Source organism: Aythya ferina (assembly GCF_964211825.1).
Source record: "Aythya ferina genome assembly, chromosome: 6".
Taxonomy (NCBI): domain Eukaryota; kingdom Metazoa; phylum Chordata; class Aves; order Anseriformes; family Anatidae; genus Aythya; species Aythya ferina.
In genome coordinates, this window is record NC_140303.1 from 8,691,110 (window position 1) to 8,705,189 (window position 14,080).

At 38.0% G+C, this 14,080-nt stretch overlaps 1 protein-coding gene across 4 annotated transcripts in view; it reads left to right on the top strand.

Moving 5' to 3' along the window:
• NCKAP1 (NCK associated protein 1) overlaps positions 1–14,080 on the top strand; it is a 59,368-nt gene that overhangs the window by 11,464 nt on the left and 33,824 nt on the right. For 2 of the 4 annotated variants that reach the window (XM_084524695.1, XM_084524697.1), the window contains 6 exons: positions 9,517–9,603; positions 9,794–9,850; positions 10,798–10,940; positions 11,027–11,117; positions 13,010–13,147; positions 13,904–13,952. In XM_084524695.1, the coding sequence (XP_084380821.1) occupies positions 9,517–9,603; positions 9,794–9,850; positions 10,798–10,940; positions 11,027–11,117; positions 13,010–13,147; positions 13,904–13,952 (565 nt within the window). Of the gene's footprint in view, positions 1–9,510; positions 9,604–9,793; positions 9,851–10,797; positions 10,941–11,026; positions 11,118–13,009; positions 13,148–13,903; positions 13,953–14,080 lie in introns of all 4 variants that reach the window. The other 2 variants (XM_084524694.1, XM_084524696.1) reach the window with 1 other exon arrangement.

A 14,080-nucleotide genomic window follows, 5' to 3' on the forward strand; every position in this document is an offset into this window, starting at 1 on the left:
TCCAAAGTTAGAATATAATACTGTAATTCCATCGTCTTTTTGATTAGGGTTTTCTTTTTACTTACTCTTTGTTCAATTCCAAAGAATTATCAATGGGAAATAATCCTACACAAAAATCTAAATTTATGTCCTGCCTTACTTTGATAGCAGAAATTGTTGGTGACATTATGATCATGGAAATTGGAAGTTGCATAACATTTTGTGATGAGACCTCACCAGCAGATCAGTAAAAGCCGACTGACTGAAAAATGGGAAAATGTACCACACAGGTGTTCTTGCCTGTGGGGGCAGTCTCCATGGGAATAAAGAATGTAGGAGGAACCTTGCAAAGTACAAAAACACGGATCCCGAGGAAATATAATTATTTCCTCTCAGATGTGGTGAGTTCATTTGCAAGAGGAAATCATACTTCACCCTTCTGAGTGATCCAGTATTGCTGAATGTGACTTTGTAGTCTTTTGGGGATAAATAAAGTAATTAGATTACAGGTTACAGGTGTCTTTTGGCAGGTGATGAACATTAGTTTCTCTGTTTCAATTTGAAAGCAAAGGGAAAGTTATTTTTTTTAAACTGCTTATATTTCTTTCAAAAGGTGGAAAGTGGAGGTAGGTGCTGGGGTTTGCATGTTCCCTGCATGCAGTTACATGCATGTATGCTTGAGACGTTTAGGCTTGCTTTGAGCATTCTGGTTTCTGCAGAATGGTAGTGGTAGCAGCAGTGGGAATAATTAGTTTCTTTTACAATACCTTCTAGAACTCCCATGCAATGTCTCCAGTAATGCCAACACATAAAATCAGAAAAACTCTCCGTTATGGTGGAGCTGTTTCATTGACAATGTGCTTTCTCATTTAGAACTTCCTTATGTTTTGTACTGTTTAATATTCCTTGTCTTTATAGTGAATATGGTTGTATTGCTAACAAATGCAGACAGTTCTTTATCAAATTTATGTGAACAGTAAATACTTCAAGCCACATTCTGTAGGTCCTTCTGTGTTCTCTAAACTTCTGTGGCAGACCTATTAAAAACAAAAGGTTATTATGTACATAAGAACTTGTTCAATGCAATAATGTCTATGCTCTGAGTGTCTTCCAGTTGTTCACTATGAACTTAGAGCTTAAATAATGATATTGAAGGATTTGTTACGCTGAAGTTTATGGAAGTTGAGCAAAGCTAATTCGAGGTATTTTAACAGTTCAGGTTTTTAAAATAGGACATACTCATAATGTTTCCTCGTTGCCTTGCCTTATTTACCATGAGGCAGCTATGCCTGTGTTTAAGAAAAGCAGTGTTATTAAGCAAAGTTATCAGAAGCCTACACTGCATCTTTGAGCACAGTTTAAACCTTGGATTTTGTCTTGCAGCAATAGGAAGCTGGGGGCTTTCCCTCCCTGTGGTCTCAGCGGACAGGAGTTTGCTTTTAAGTTATTTACATGTTTTTCTGTGGAGCATTGTGTCTTCCAAAAGAAACCTTTATCCATAAGAGCTACCTACTGAGGCAAAAGCTGTGCCACGTTGCAGGGAAGGTTCACAAGTTTGATGTGAGATAAGCATTTGTTCATAAAGCTTAGGTTCAAAAAGGCGTAAGCATCTAGCTCCGAGTCAGGAAGAGGCTGAGCTTCCCTCCTTGCTCTTTGTCTCCTTTCTCCCACTGGCCAAAATCCAGCTCACTACAAATTAGAAAAGCAGACCAGTAAGTTCCTTCAGCAGGGAAACATGCTCATGGATTCAAAAGGGCAAAAAGTTTATTGGAACAGGGAAGCATCAGTTCATATTATTGAGGATAATTAGAGGGGAAATAGTTGAGAAATCATAGGCTGTGTCCTTGTAATGAAAACTCCAGGACAGCCTTTCAAGGATGATTTTTGGATTTTCTACATTAAGTTGCAGCAGTTGCCATTGCTTAGCATTGTGCATCTGCACAGTTTGTAATGCCTACTGATACGTCAGTAGGTAATGTTGCCAAACAAACAAGCTTGCATTCAGATAGAGAATCATCAGTGCTTGCTCTTTGATTTATTTTTTATTTTTTACCTAATCTTAGCTGTTAGATAGTTTTTCTCACATTCCATCATGTATAGATAGTACTGTGTGTGTCAGAGGTGAAGAACGTGTTTTATTGAGGGGTATGAGCAGTCTGCACTGGAATTAAATGGGTGCCTGATCTTGAAATGTGTGCATTTTATTCCTGTGTAACCAGTGGTTCTGTTACATTTACCATGGATAGCTTTTACATTTTTATGGGTAGAATCCATGGCTTCTGGTTGTGATCCACCTTCAGTGTTTGGCTTGCTGAGTCAGACTAGACTCATGCCTAACAATCGCTGCAGCAGCTTCAATATTGCAACAAGAGTGAACGTTTGAGCAGTTCAAATAAAAATGAAGCATCCAGTGAATCCTTGCTGACTGGGCTGGAAAATGAAGTGGAGTAGTCTGACTTCCAAAAGATTGATTATAGATAATTGTGGAGCTCGTCAGTTCATAACTCTCTCTCTCTCCTTCTGTCAGAGGGCAGTCCCAGTGATCTTACACTTGGCCTTTATTCTCCAATCACTGTCTTGAGCCATATAACCTTGTAAATGGGTAGTTTGAAGACTGAGCTCTTAAATCAACTGTTACGGCTGTTGGCCAGCAAGGTAGCATTGCTTTACAGCATATGAAACATGCTATTGTGTAAACAGTGGTCCGAAGGATTGACAAAGAGAAGCTGGAGCACTTCAGAGTGGTGTTTGAAAAGGAAACCAGATAACAATAAAAAAAATACCTGCTTTCTGTCTTTGGGAAATCCTGGTATTGACACTTACGTTAAATTGACTTAAGGTAGGTTTGTTTCCGAGAAGTCTTCTAAACTGGAGAAGCCCTCCCAAAGCTTTGCAGCTCCACCATGCTGGGTCAAATCAGCGAGCTGGTTGTGTTACAGCTGGCACAGGGAAGTTTATTTGTACTGAATTTCTTCAGTTGGCTTCAGAAGAAAAGTTCCCCAGTAAGGGACGTGGAAGCGGTCTGATGTTTCTCAAGTGTTTTTAGGATGTATCCTCTTACAGGGTGTATGGGCTAAGTGCACACTGCAGACAAATCAGAAGAGAACATCCCAGTCTTCCCAAAAGTGTAGGAGGACGTAAAAATGACTCTCTTCTTAGCCAGTGCTAACATTTAATTACATTGCAAAGCAGGAATAAAGCACTTCACAATCAGGTAGTGGAGATGGAGGGAGAAAAGACGTAGATTTTCTGTAGATTGTGGGTAGGAAGTGAAAATCTGCTGTCTGCATATGTAAAGCTCTGTTTTATGTAATAAAGCTAGCCTGCTTTCTGCTTTCCAAAACAGCACATACGGGAAATAGTGAGGATTTCTGCATTTTTTCCTGAACATATGTTGTTCTACTCACATTGCTCCTGAGCAATTTGCCTTCCTATATTTTGAAATGTCTTCTGGTGATGTTGAGCTTTAGTCACTGCTTCACAGCCAGCAGAGCAGTGAGACCTTCCTCCCAAGGAGTGCCTAGTGGGGGGAATGTCCGCGCTTTCCAGCTCCTGTTAATCTTGATTTGCTGGCAGCTACATTCCCAGTACTGTGCTTATCTCCTCAGATGGGTTTTGTGCTGACTGCCCACTCAGATTCTTGAGATAGGGGAATACCTCCCAGCTGACCGACCCAGCTGTATCTGCTGCTTTGTGCCAGTGGGGGCAGGAAATGAGATCAGATGAGAACACAGTGCAAGCAGTGAGACCGCTTCTGGCCTGCCTAGGTTAGGGTCTGTCCATGTCAGTTCACTCTGCTTTTATTTACTGTTCCTTGGTGTTTTGGCTTCTTCCTTTTCGATCCCGACAGGTATGCCTGGGCTGCTGGCTGTCCCTTTCCCACTTCCACTTTGGAGTGACCCGGTTGCACAGCCTGTGGGAGAGGTGCTGCGGGCACGGGGTGGCTGCCCTCCTTGGCTGACGCTTACTAGATGACATTGATGCATGCCTTTAGTAAATGTTTTCTTGTGTAATTAAATTGTTTAATTGTGGGCTTTATAACCAACCTTCATATTAATTTCTGATAGGTTCTTCCAATATCTTTTCAACTTCAAAACACTTAATACAAATAAAAAACATTTCTTGAACTTTAATTTTAAAATTACTCCTTTCATGCCCTTCAAGTACAGTGCCAATAAGCAGGGCTTGCTTGCTTGTTTTTAATGAAGGTCTTAGTATTGTCGTTTGCACAGTGCTAATGAAGATAATCCTGGAGTAGTTTTTCATCCAAGGGAGTTTGTAGGTCTTGACTATGCTGCCTCATGTATTAGTAATACTTCTTCATGAAAAAATAATCATTTACTTTCCAGGAAATGGTAAGGTATTAACACCTATGGCGGCTGTTTTTTCAAAAGTCTTAAATTAAGACTTAAATCAACTTAAATCCCCCTAGTCAGTAAACTCAAGATCAAATCTATTTCTCCAGCTTTCTGGAGTGCTGGATTTCTTGCCTGGGAGACTTATTTTTTTTTCCAGACACCTTGTTGTCTAAGCAATTAAAAAACAAGTCCCTGTATGCCACCACAAAGCTACCCAGCTTCCTGGCCAGGAAGACTAAAACCCTTTCTGGGTAAGAGGATGCTGTGCTCTCCTTGCATGGCTGCTTGTTCAGCTCCTGTGCTGCTCGAGGAACCTGCAGTGCTGGAGGCAGCACAGGGAGATGGGCTTCCCTGAGCTCCTCAAGGTGATCATTTGGCTTACAGGAGATGCCCTGTGTGACTGAAGCAATCCGAGTAACAACTGCTTTCTCTCCAGCTTTGCACTAGCCGTAGTGTTTCCTGCTGGTGGTAGTGATGATACTATTTCGGAAGATACTGTATGTTCTCTGCAACAATTAAAATTGTATCTATATGTTTCCTAAGAATCATTCAAATATGAATTTCTGCTAATCCCTTGCTCTGCTACACTCCTACCTTCTGTTTTAGTTTTGTATGCAGCAGTATGGCTGATGTCTTCAATTCTCACATGACTTCACAAGTTAAAGTGGCTTAGGCTTTCACAGAATCGGAGGATATTAGGTAGTAATTTTCAAACTAAGTCTTTTGAAAGTGAACATTTTTATTGTTTTTCATTAGCAATCCCAACCAGCTATGTGAAATGTTAACTTCTCTTTATGACAGTTCTTTTTGGTGAACATTTTAAAGTAATTTATTTTCCTTGTGAATTGTAAGCCCTCTTAGCACTGATGTTTGTTCATGGTTTAACCCTTGATTGTGTGTGAATTTGAGATGGAACAGTGTCTAAACACATTTTCGTTTTATCACTATTTGCAATAAATCATTGTATTATACTGCTGTAAGTGAAATCAGTCCTTATGAGTCACTTGCCAAGGTAAGCCAAACTTGTAATGTGGCTCTTGCTTAATAGCATATGCAGTACTTGCAAAAGAACAAATGTGTGTAACACTGACACTGTTTGCTTCATCCATTCACATCAAAATCTTATTTTGATTTGATGATTGAGAACTTAACAGCTTGGCCATTAAAAAGAAAGCAACAAAAAAAGCACCACAAGCTCATTAGTACCTAAACACTGTATTAGTTATTCAGTGTTACTGAAATGGCATTTCAAAATTAGTTTTCATGCATTTTGAATGAAGAGTTCCTCCGTGATTTCATGCTATAAATACAAGTATGCCAGTAGCTAGACTTCTGTCCTGAACGTTTATCTGTACAGCATCATGGCAGAGCACTTTATTCCACAAACAGTTGGCACAGGGACATCAAGACCTGCACCCGTGCTTTGGGTGATACAGTAATGCATATTGAGCTTACCGTAGGAATTACTTAAAAATCGAGGGAATGGGGAAACCGTCCCTTAAGACTGACTGGTTGGTTGGTTTCTGAAGTGGGATGTCACTGCCCCCGAAGTACATTAACTGTTGTTATTGATAACGTGACCAACCTAGGGACAGTAGCAGTTGTGAAGGGTCACGGGTGGTTATTTCCTTTTCAGAAGAGCGGCTTTAGTGCTAGAAGCATGAGAACAAACAAAAAGTGAATCATAGCGTACAAATGCATTAGTTAGTAAACATGTTAAATATTCTATTACATCTTTTTTTATCTGCAGCCTGCCACTTTAGAGCCTGCTTTTAATTGGAGATCATAAAATCAAGGACACGTCCATCATTCTGCAGTTAATTGACAGAACTGAAAACTTTTTCTTCATTTAGTTAGATCCTCCTTCTTTCTCCTCATCGTTCTGCTATGGCTTTTGTCGATGCAGAATTTTGTTCCAATAATTGAATCTTAGAAGTCTGCATATGAAGTGGCAGGCATATTGAATAAAATAAATGACTGGAAGAATACTGGCAGACATTATTTTCCCTGTATCCCCCAAATTTTAACAGCAGGAATTTGTAATAGTGCTTTTTGGGACATACATGTCAGCTGGGAAGATGAAGGTGGTGGTGTGTTCTCTGAGGGGAATGTAGTATCCGTGGTGTTGGTTTATGGAAAACAAATAGTGTTTAATGCAGGAAAAATGTCAATGATGTAAGAAGCAGAGAATTCCCTTCCCTATCATCTACTCCTGGATCATGGAATAACACATTTGTTCACATGCTGCTTTTACCAGTCAAATAAATATAAAGGAGTTACAGAAGGATAGTTATCCTGTTTTTCCACACACAGCTCTCTGAACAACCTTTCCAATTGTCATATTTTTCCTGTGTATTCATATTAAATTTGTATTTATTGATGTCACTAATATGCCAACATCTGTGTTGTTGCTCTTGTCTCTGAGCATTCATACAAGCGTTAAGTGATGCTGCAATTCCTGATTTGTTTACTTCTTTTAGTATACTTTCTCCGTGAACACAATCAGTTCTGTAATGACTTGGGGGGGGGTAAGATGAAGAAGGAAAAACACAAGACAACTGGTAAAGATCAGTTCCTTTTCTGCAGATAAGGTGCTTTGCCAGCTGCAGTCTCTGGTATTCAAAATCCCAATTTTTAAATAATATTCCAATATGACTGGAGAGGTGGTATTTTGTCAGCAGAAATGAGTTAATATAACTAGTTTCTGATCTTGCTCTAGTACTCAAATTTCTACAGCTTTTCATATGTCTTAAATCTAACCTTTTTCAAGAAAGCATTGTTACCCTTTTGGGTAGGTTTTGTACTTCCAATTCCGCAAGAATAAGTAAAGCCCTTACATCTGACCAATCACCAAAGCAAGGTTATCTATAGTTAAAACAATCTTGTGGTGATGGTAATGTTTTAGGAGTTGCTTCTTCAGCTCATCCTATTTTAAAACTTCTGCTGCATATTGCAATCAAAAGTGTTTGCTGATAAATGAGAATTAAAGCAGAGGAAAACAGCCTCAAACCAAACACAGAAACATATAGCACCCAGTGCATCTAAACAGCTGTTAGGGAATTGGTAATGGAAAGTTTTGTTGCAGTGGGTGTGGAAAGAGCTACACCCGCATTCCTGAGCGATAAAAATGCAAATAAGCATCCAAGACACTGCATGCTGTAAACCACTTTTAAATCTCACTGCTGGGTCTGTGCTGTATGAGTTGAACTTTGTGCACCATCCTTACCCAACAGGTTGCAGTTGACATATGGTTTTATTTGGATTTTTATACTGCAAAGAAAAGCTTGCTCCTACCTTCTTAAGCCTCAAAGCTCAACGAGCTTCGCTCTGTAAGGATGCCGTAGTTTTGTTTAAATATTTTTGGGAAGATAACTGGGAAGGTAACTAGCTAACAGCACACAGCAGCAATGCATTAATTTATGGGGGAGTGTAATGAATGCCTCCTGATATACTTTTATTTAATGAACAACTTCAGATAATTTCTGAAAATAACTTACTGCTCCTGTAACTGCGCTTTCCAGCACTGCCTCCTGCAGTGCCTTCACTCCCCACTCCGGGCACTGCGGCCTCAAAGCAGTCTTGTCCTAACCACACTATCTGGGTGCCCTATACAGCACCCTACTGCCCTGATGGGCTCATCTTAGCATGGCCCCTTCCTTTGGCTGAGTTAGGATTGCTCTAGGAAAAAGGTGTTAAGCCACATATGCACTTGCAATGTGACTTTTTTTCCTCACTTTTTTTTTCCTCTCTGCACTGAAGCACGCTAATTTCTGAACAGTACCCCGCAGTCTGGTACTGAAGTCATAAAACGACTCCTCAAATTCACTTGTGTTAGTTACACAGAAATAAACCTTATTTTTCTTAGTATTTTAGATGCAGATTATTTACAATAATTTTTTTAAGCATCTTGGGTTAGGCTGCAGACTAAACCCAAACATTTTAGGCAATTCACTTTGGTCGTGTACTGACCGTGGACTAATGAAGCAGCCCTGGAAGTACAACGTCCTCTTTCCTCTACATCCAGTGATTATGGATGCTTCATTTTCTGAGCTTAAGGCAGCTAAAGTGTAAAGTTGGTAGCAAATTCATACCAAGTGTCAAAGTAGAGCTCAAAGGCCTGTTTGAAAGCAGATCTTGTATCGCTGCCATTTGAATGGTGATAACCTATTTCCTAGTAGATGCGAGTATCAGGAGAAGTCACAAAAGGAATGCATTTCATTTTATTCAATCTTGAAAACAGAACAATTTTTTTTAATAAATGATTGCTCTTGCTCAGAATACAACCCTGTTTAACTTGACCAGTCTTTAATTTAAAATGTTACAGATACTAAGGGCAATTTTTCATATTAAGTGTTACAAGATTGCTTTAATTCACTTCAATTCGCATATCAAGAGAGTAATTAGTATTGTAATCATTTAAGTGAGCAGTCTGGCTGCAAGAAAATAATGGGGAGAAAAAAAAGGAAATTAAAAGGAGATTTCTTTGTCAGATTTAAAATAATAATCCATGTGGACTATTTTACGCCTTTGTATTCACATTTGCCTCTTCCATTTTATCCACCAGTGTCTAATGCTAGTGTTTTGCTTCTTTTTTGTTTCTTTATTTTGTTGCTTTTGTTTGAATGTATTATTGTGTTATATGGAACTGGTCAAAGAACCGTTACTGTATTTTATGTTTGTATCTACATTTTATTTTGCATGCTTAACGTGGCTTTGCCTGGATATTCTTTTTGGTAAGTTCAGACTTTAAAAGCATAATGTTTTTCTGTAGTAAGATTTGTAACCTGCCACCTTTTTCCCACCTTGAGTAACGTCATTATTTTTTTATCATACTGATTTGTGTTCACGTACTGTTCTGCTTTTGCTAATTTTACACACGATAACACTGTTTTCCTAACTATCCATTTTCGTCTCTAGTTGAGCTAAACAATATTACTTTGGTACTAATGTATACTAATTTGATTTTTATCTTCAGAGTATAGTCAGCAGCTATTAAATGATCCGTTTTGAGAAGTTTGTGTGCATTTAAGAGACACACAGAACCTCAGGCTTAGAAAACTATGTTAAGATTTATTGATATGACCTGGTGGTTAATCTGCATCTCTCAGGTATTGTTTTTCAACTGTCTTCTCAAGATCTCAGAACTGTAAACGTGTTTCTATTTCTCTTCTAGCAACAGCTTGCTCAGCTACAAAAAGAAAAATCGGAGATTTTGAAGAACCTGGCGTTATACTACTTCACGTTTGTTGATGTAATGGAATTTAAGGTAAGGTACAGCACATATGTCACATCAAGCTTCTGTTTCTTATTTGTGAATGAATACTTCATAGTGAAACATTTGAACTCGTAGTTATGTTTTTTTTTTTAAAAAAATCAACATAGTCTTGATCACTAAGCATAGTTAAGTGATTTACTTAAATCTCTTTAAACTAAAACGATCTGTTTTGTTTTTCAAGGACCATGTTTGTGAGCTGCTGAACACTATTGATGCTTGCCAAGTCTTCTTTGATATTGTAAGTTTCTGGGTTTAAATTTTCAAAAGCCACTTAAAAATGTTTCTGATCCAAGTTCTACATGGACAGTTAAAAAGACTTGTTTATTTTAGCTCAAGAAACATGACATCTCCTGTTATAACAACAAGAGAAATACAAGTATCATAATGTTTGCATCTCTAACTTTCATAAATAGTGTAAAATCTCTGGAGTACTTCTAAACAGGCTAATTATGGACAGTAGTAACAGCAAAATACAGACCATATTTTTTGTGCTGTTGCTTCTGCTAGTTAATTCTTAGAGATTTACTGCAATCTGTATGCTTAAGTCATGTGAGGCTCAAAAACAAGAATAATAAGTGTTCCCCTAGTATTTTTTTGGATGGTTTGTGGGCATCACTTCTGTTGGCTAAAGCAAGAACACACACCTGACTGTTATATTTAAAATAAAATACTCAAACACCTTTTCCTTTTGGTTTCAGCTTTCTTTCCTATTGTTCATAATGCCACCTTGTTAGTTTTAGTTATTCTTAATTTTGGCTGACTTAGTTTCGTAATACAAAAGAGGAGCAGGCACATATCCTACACAATGATTGTCACAGGTCAGTGTGTATGTGCTGGCTTTTTACATTGGAGTCTTAATACAGAACAGTTCAGAGAGTCTTATTAAAATACAGTTCAACACTTGTTGAGTGCTTAGTAACACCCAAGAAAAGCTTTTCTGTCTGTCAGCTGTGATGCTTGGGCCTGAAAAGATTTATTTGCATGCTTGCTTTCACAAATACAAGCAGTTCTGGGGATTTGGATGAATAAATTAAGATCATACAAAGTCTATATGCAAACAGAACAAAAGTACTGGTCAAGACAGTCCGTTGTATTTTTAGAAGGCTGAAAATGGGTGGAGAGATGAGGAAAGTTTTATGCTGATTTCTAAGAGTTTCAAAATGATATATTTTTTTAAATCTCTAGACTGTAAACTTTGATTTAACGAAGAACTACCTAGATTTGATTATAACCTACACGACTCTAATGATACTGCTGTCTCGAATTGAAGAAAGGAAGGCTATCATTGGATTGTATAACTATGCTCATGAAATGACACATGGAGCAAGGTAAATATCTGCTGTGTAGGAAATGTATTTATAAAAACACATAATAAATAACTACACCTGAGTGAATTATTTGTTGTTGCTTTTAGTGACAGAGAATATCCACGCCTTGGCCAGATGATTGTGGACTATGAAAATCCTTTAAAGAAAATGATGGAGGAATTTGTACCTCACAGTAAAGTATGTAACCACTTTTCGCAGGAACACAGTAATCTTAATTGAGACAAGCAGAGATTAAAAAAAAAAAAAAAAGTAAATACACAGGAGTTTTTGTCCAAGACTACTAGGTAAAATTTTACAGGAGCTCTTATACTGGATGGGGCTGAGGATTGATACCCTATTAAATGAAAACTATAGAAATATGGGAATGCTAGGACCCATTGGTAAGATTCCTGTTTATTCACTAAGGAGTAAAAATTGCTTAAAAATCAGTTGTGGTTCATCTGCTGTGGCTGGTTCTGTGTTTTGGTTTGCTTTGTAGCTTGAAATGAAGGAGATTTGTAATGTTTCTAAGAAACTATTATTTTCTGGCTTACTATCCTAGTTGAGTATCTCTTTCTGTTTTGTAACCTGAGGGTTTTTTCTTTGGAATGCCTTTAAATTGGGCATCCTGGGAATGGCTGATCACCACTGCCTCTTTAGTAATATCTCCTGCATGCAAAAGCTGGCATTGTGTGTCCTGCTCACTTGACCCTGCGAAGTTAAACGAGCCTTTAGCCTCTTTTGTACAAATGTTTTTAAACTAGTATTCTTACACAGCTGCTTGTGTCCCAGTTCTCTGGTGATTTATCTAGACCATGTTTTCTTCTGAGAATACCTTTGGAAAAGTGATGGAAGCCTTGCCAAAGTCAATGTATATCTTGTTTATCACTTCCCACATGTTCACTAGGCGTGCTGCCCTGTCCAAGGAAACTAGATTTGTTTGATGTGATCAGTACTGACCAACCCAGAATGGCAGGTGTTGTTCTCTAGGTGCTTGCAGATTGTTTGCCTAACACCTTATTTTGGAATTTTTGGCATGACTTGAAGCTAAATCCTAAGTAACTGCCTAAAGTTTTAAAGTTTTGTCTTCATGTTTTGAAATCTGGGTACTGGTTGTAGTCCTCTTGAGATTTGATGCGTTTCCTTAAACTTTTGAAGATAGTCAGTAGAAGTTCAGAGAATTTTTCAGCTGCTTCTCTAAGTGCTCTGAACTGGTTTTAAATATTTGTCATTTGTCTAAATAATCAGTAATCAGTAACTCTACTTTTTTTACACTTTCCTGTACATGATTCCTGTCTCGTTAAGACTTACGTTGCTAAAGATCTGATATCCAGGTAATCTTTGCTCATGCGCATTGTAGCAAAGATGCTCTGCTTTTTGGTATCATCTTTGTTTGTGCATTTGCCTTTAATAATGGACCAGTCCTTTCCCTTGAAATGTTTTTAAAGCCATTTTCCAGGCCAATTTCTGCACTTCTGCTGATTCTCTACTAGAGGTATAAATTGGGGTCAGAGATCCCTTCAGGCAGCATGCTGCAGAAGTGCATACTCGATTAAGTTGTCATGGAAGAGTGCACGTAAGTTGTCCTTCTATCATCCCACAGTTTTGCAGTAGCCGTGCCATTTATCCCTCTATATTAGCTCCAGCAGAGAACTTTTCTTTTCCCTGAGTGATCTTAATCTGCTGGTTTATTGCTTCGACCTGGCTTCCCATAGGCTCATGCAAGCATTAGGATTGACACAGAAGACAGGGAAAAAGCGTGGGACCGCACTTACTTGGATATGCTCAATCTGTTATAAGGATGCTCCTGTAGTATCTGCTCAAAACCATTGCAGTTTGCTTGCAAAGTGGGAAGGACATAATAAATGAAGTGGCAGAGAAGGGAATAACACAATTAGGATGCTTGAATAAGTAATGAACAAATAGTATTTAACTTCTTTTGTGCTTGGAATACGCCAGTTTTTGAACTTCAGTTTTAGCATGTAGTGATTTGCATCAGTTTCAATTTCTGATCGTTTAGTGAATTAAGGCTCTTGTGCTAATGCATTCCATAGCTTCTAACCAACCTCCTTTGTCTATCTCCTTTTCAGTCCCTTTCAGATGCTCTGATTTCACTCCAGATGGTCTATCCTCGAAGAAATCTCTCAGCTGACCAGTGGAGAAACGCACAACTACTGAGCCTCATCAGTGCACCTAGTACAATGCTTAATCCTGCACAGTCTGACACAGTATGGCCTTTTAATTTGGTTTATATGATAAAGTTAAGCAATGTTTCCTGTGAAACAGTGTAGGGATGTTTCATTTTCTGTTTGCTAACCTTTACATGACTTTTGAAAAAGGGAAATTTTGTTTGTTGGTAGAGCTGCATCCTTTTATACAGGGGAAATATTTTTTGCATTAATTAAAGCTTCTGGTGTATAAGCCCATGCCTTCATTTCTAGTATCTGATAATCTGATGAAAGGAAGTTACTCCTGCAGTGTGGAGTGAAGGTATCCTGTGTACTCTAGGTGATTTGGGGCCAAAAGACTGAAAATCAGAATTGATACATCCTTTAAAAATTAACTACTTACATTTGCTGTCTCGTTTGGGATATGAAGGTTTATCTTTTTGGGGGAGGGGAGATAATCAAGAATAAAGAACTGTCAGGTTGTGATTGTAATACATCAGAAGCCTTGTGTTCTTAAATATTCTTAAATACAGTGCTGGTTGAAACAAAACATTTCATAGAATTATAGAATATCTGAGTTGGAAGGATTATCAAGTCCAAGTTCTGTTCATGGTATAGGAGGCTATGGAATCTCATTTCATGTTCAAGTTCTTAGTTTCTAAAGGGATGAAACAATGACTTGTTAGTAATCAGAAGCAGTCTTTTGTGATTCATCAGCATTTAAGACTTTGTCTCTTTTTCTAAAAAGTACTTCTCATGAAATGTATTGTTTTGGATATAATTAGTTTGCTACAAATTACTGTTTTTTTCCGACAGATGCCATGTGAATATCTTTCTCTGGATGCAATGGAAAAATGGATTATTTGTGAGTAAAATTTTCTGAAACAGCTCATGGTTGTATTAAAAAATAAATTTGAAAAGCAGCTTGTTTTCCTGTACCATACAAAAACTGTTGGATTCAAAACGTATTCTGGAGAACTTGATTAAACCTTG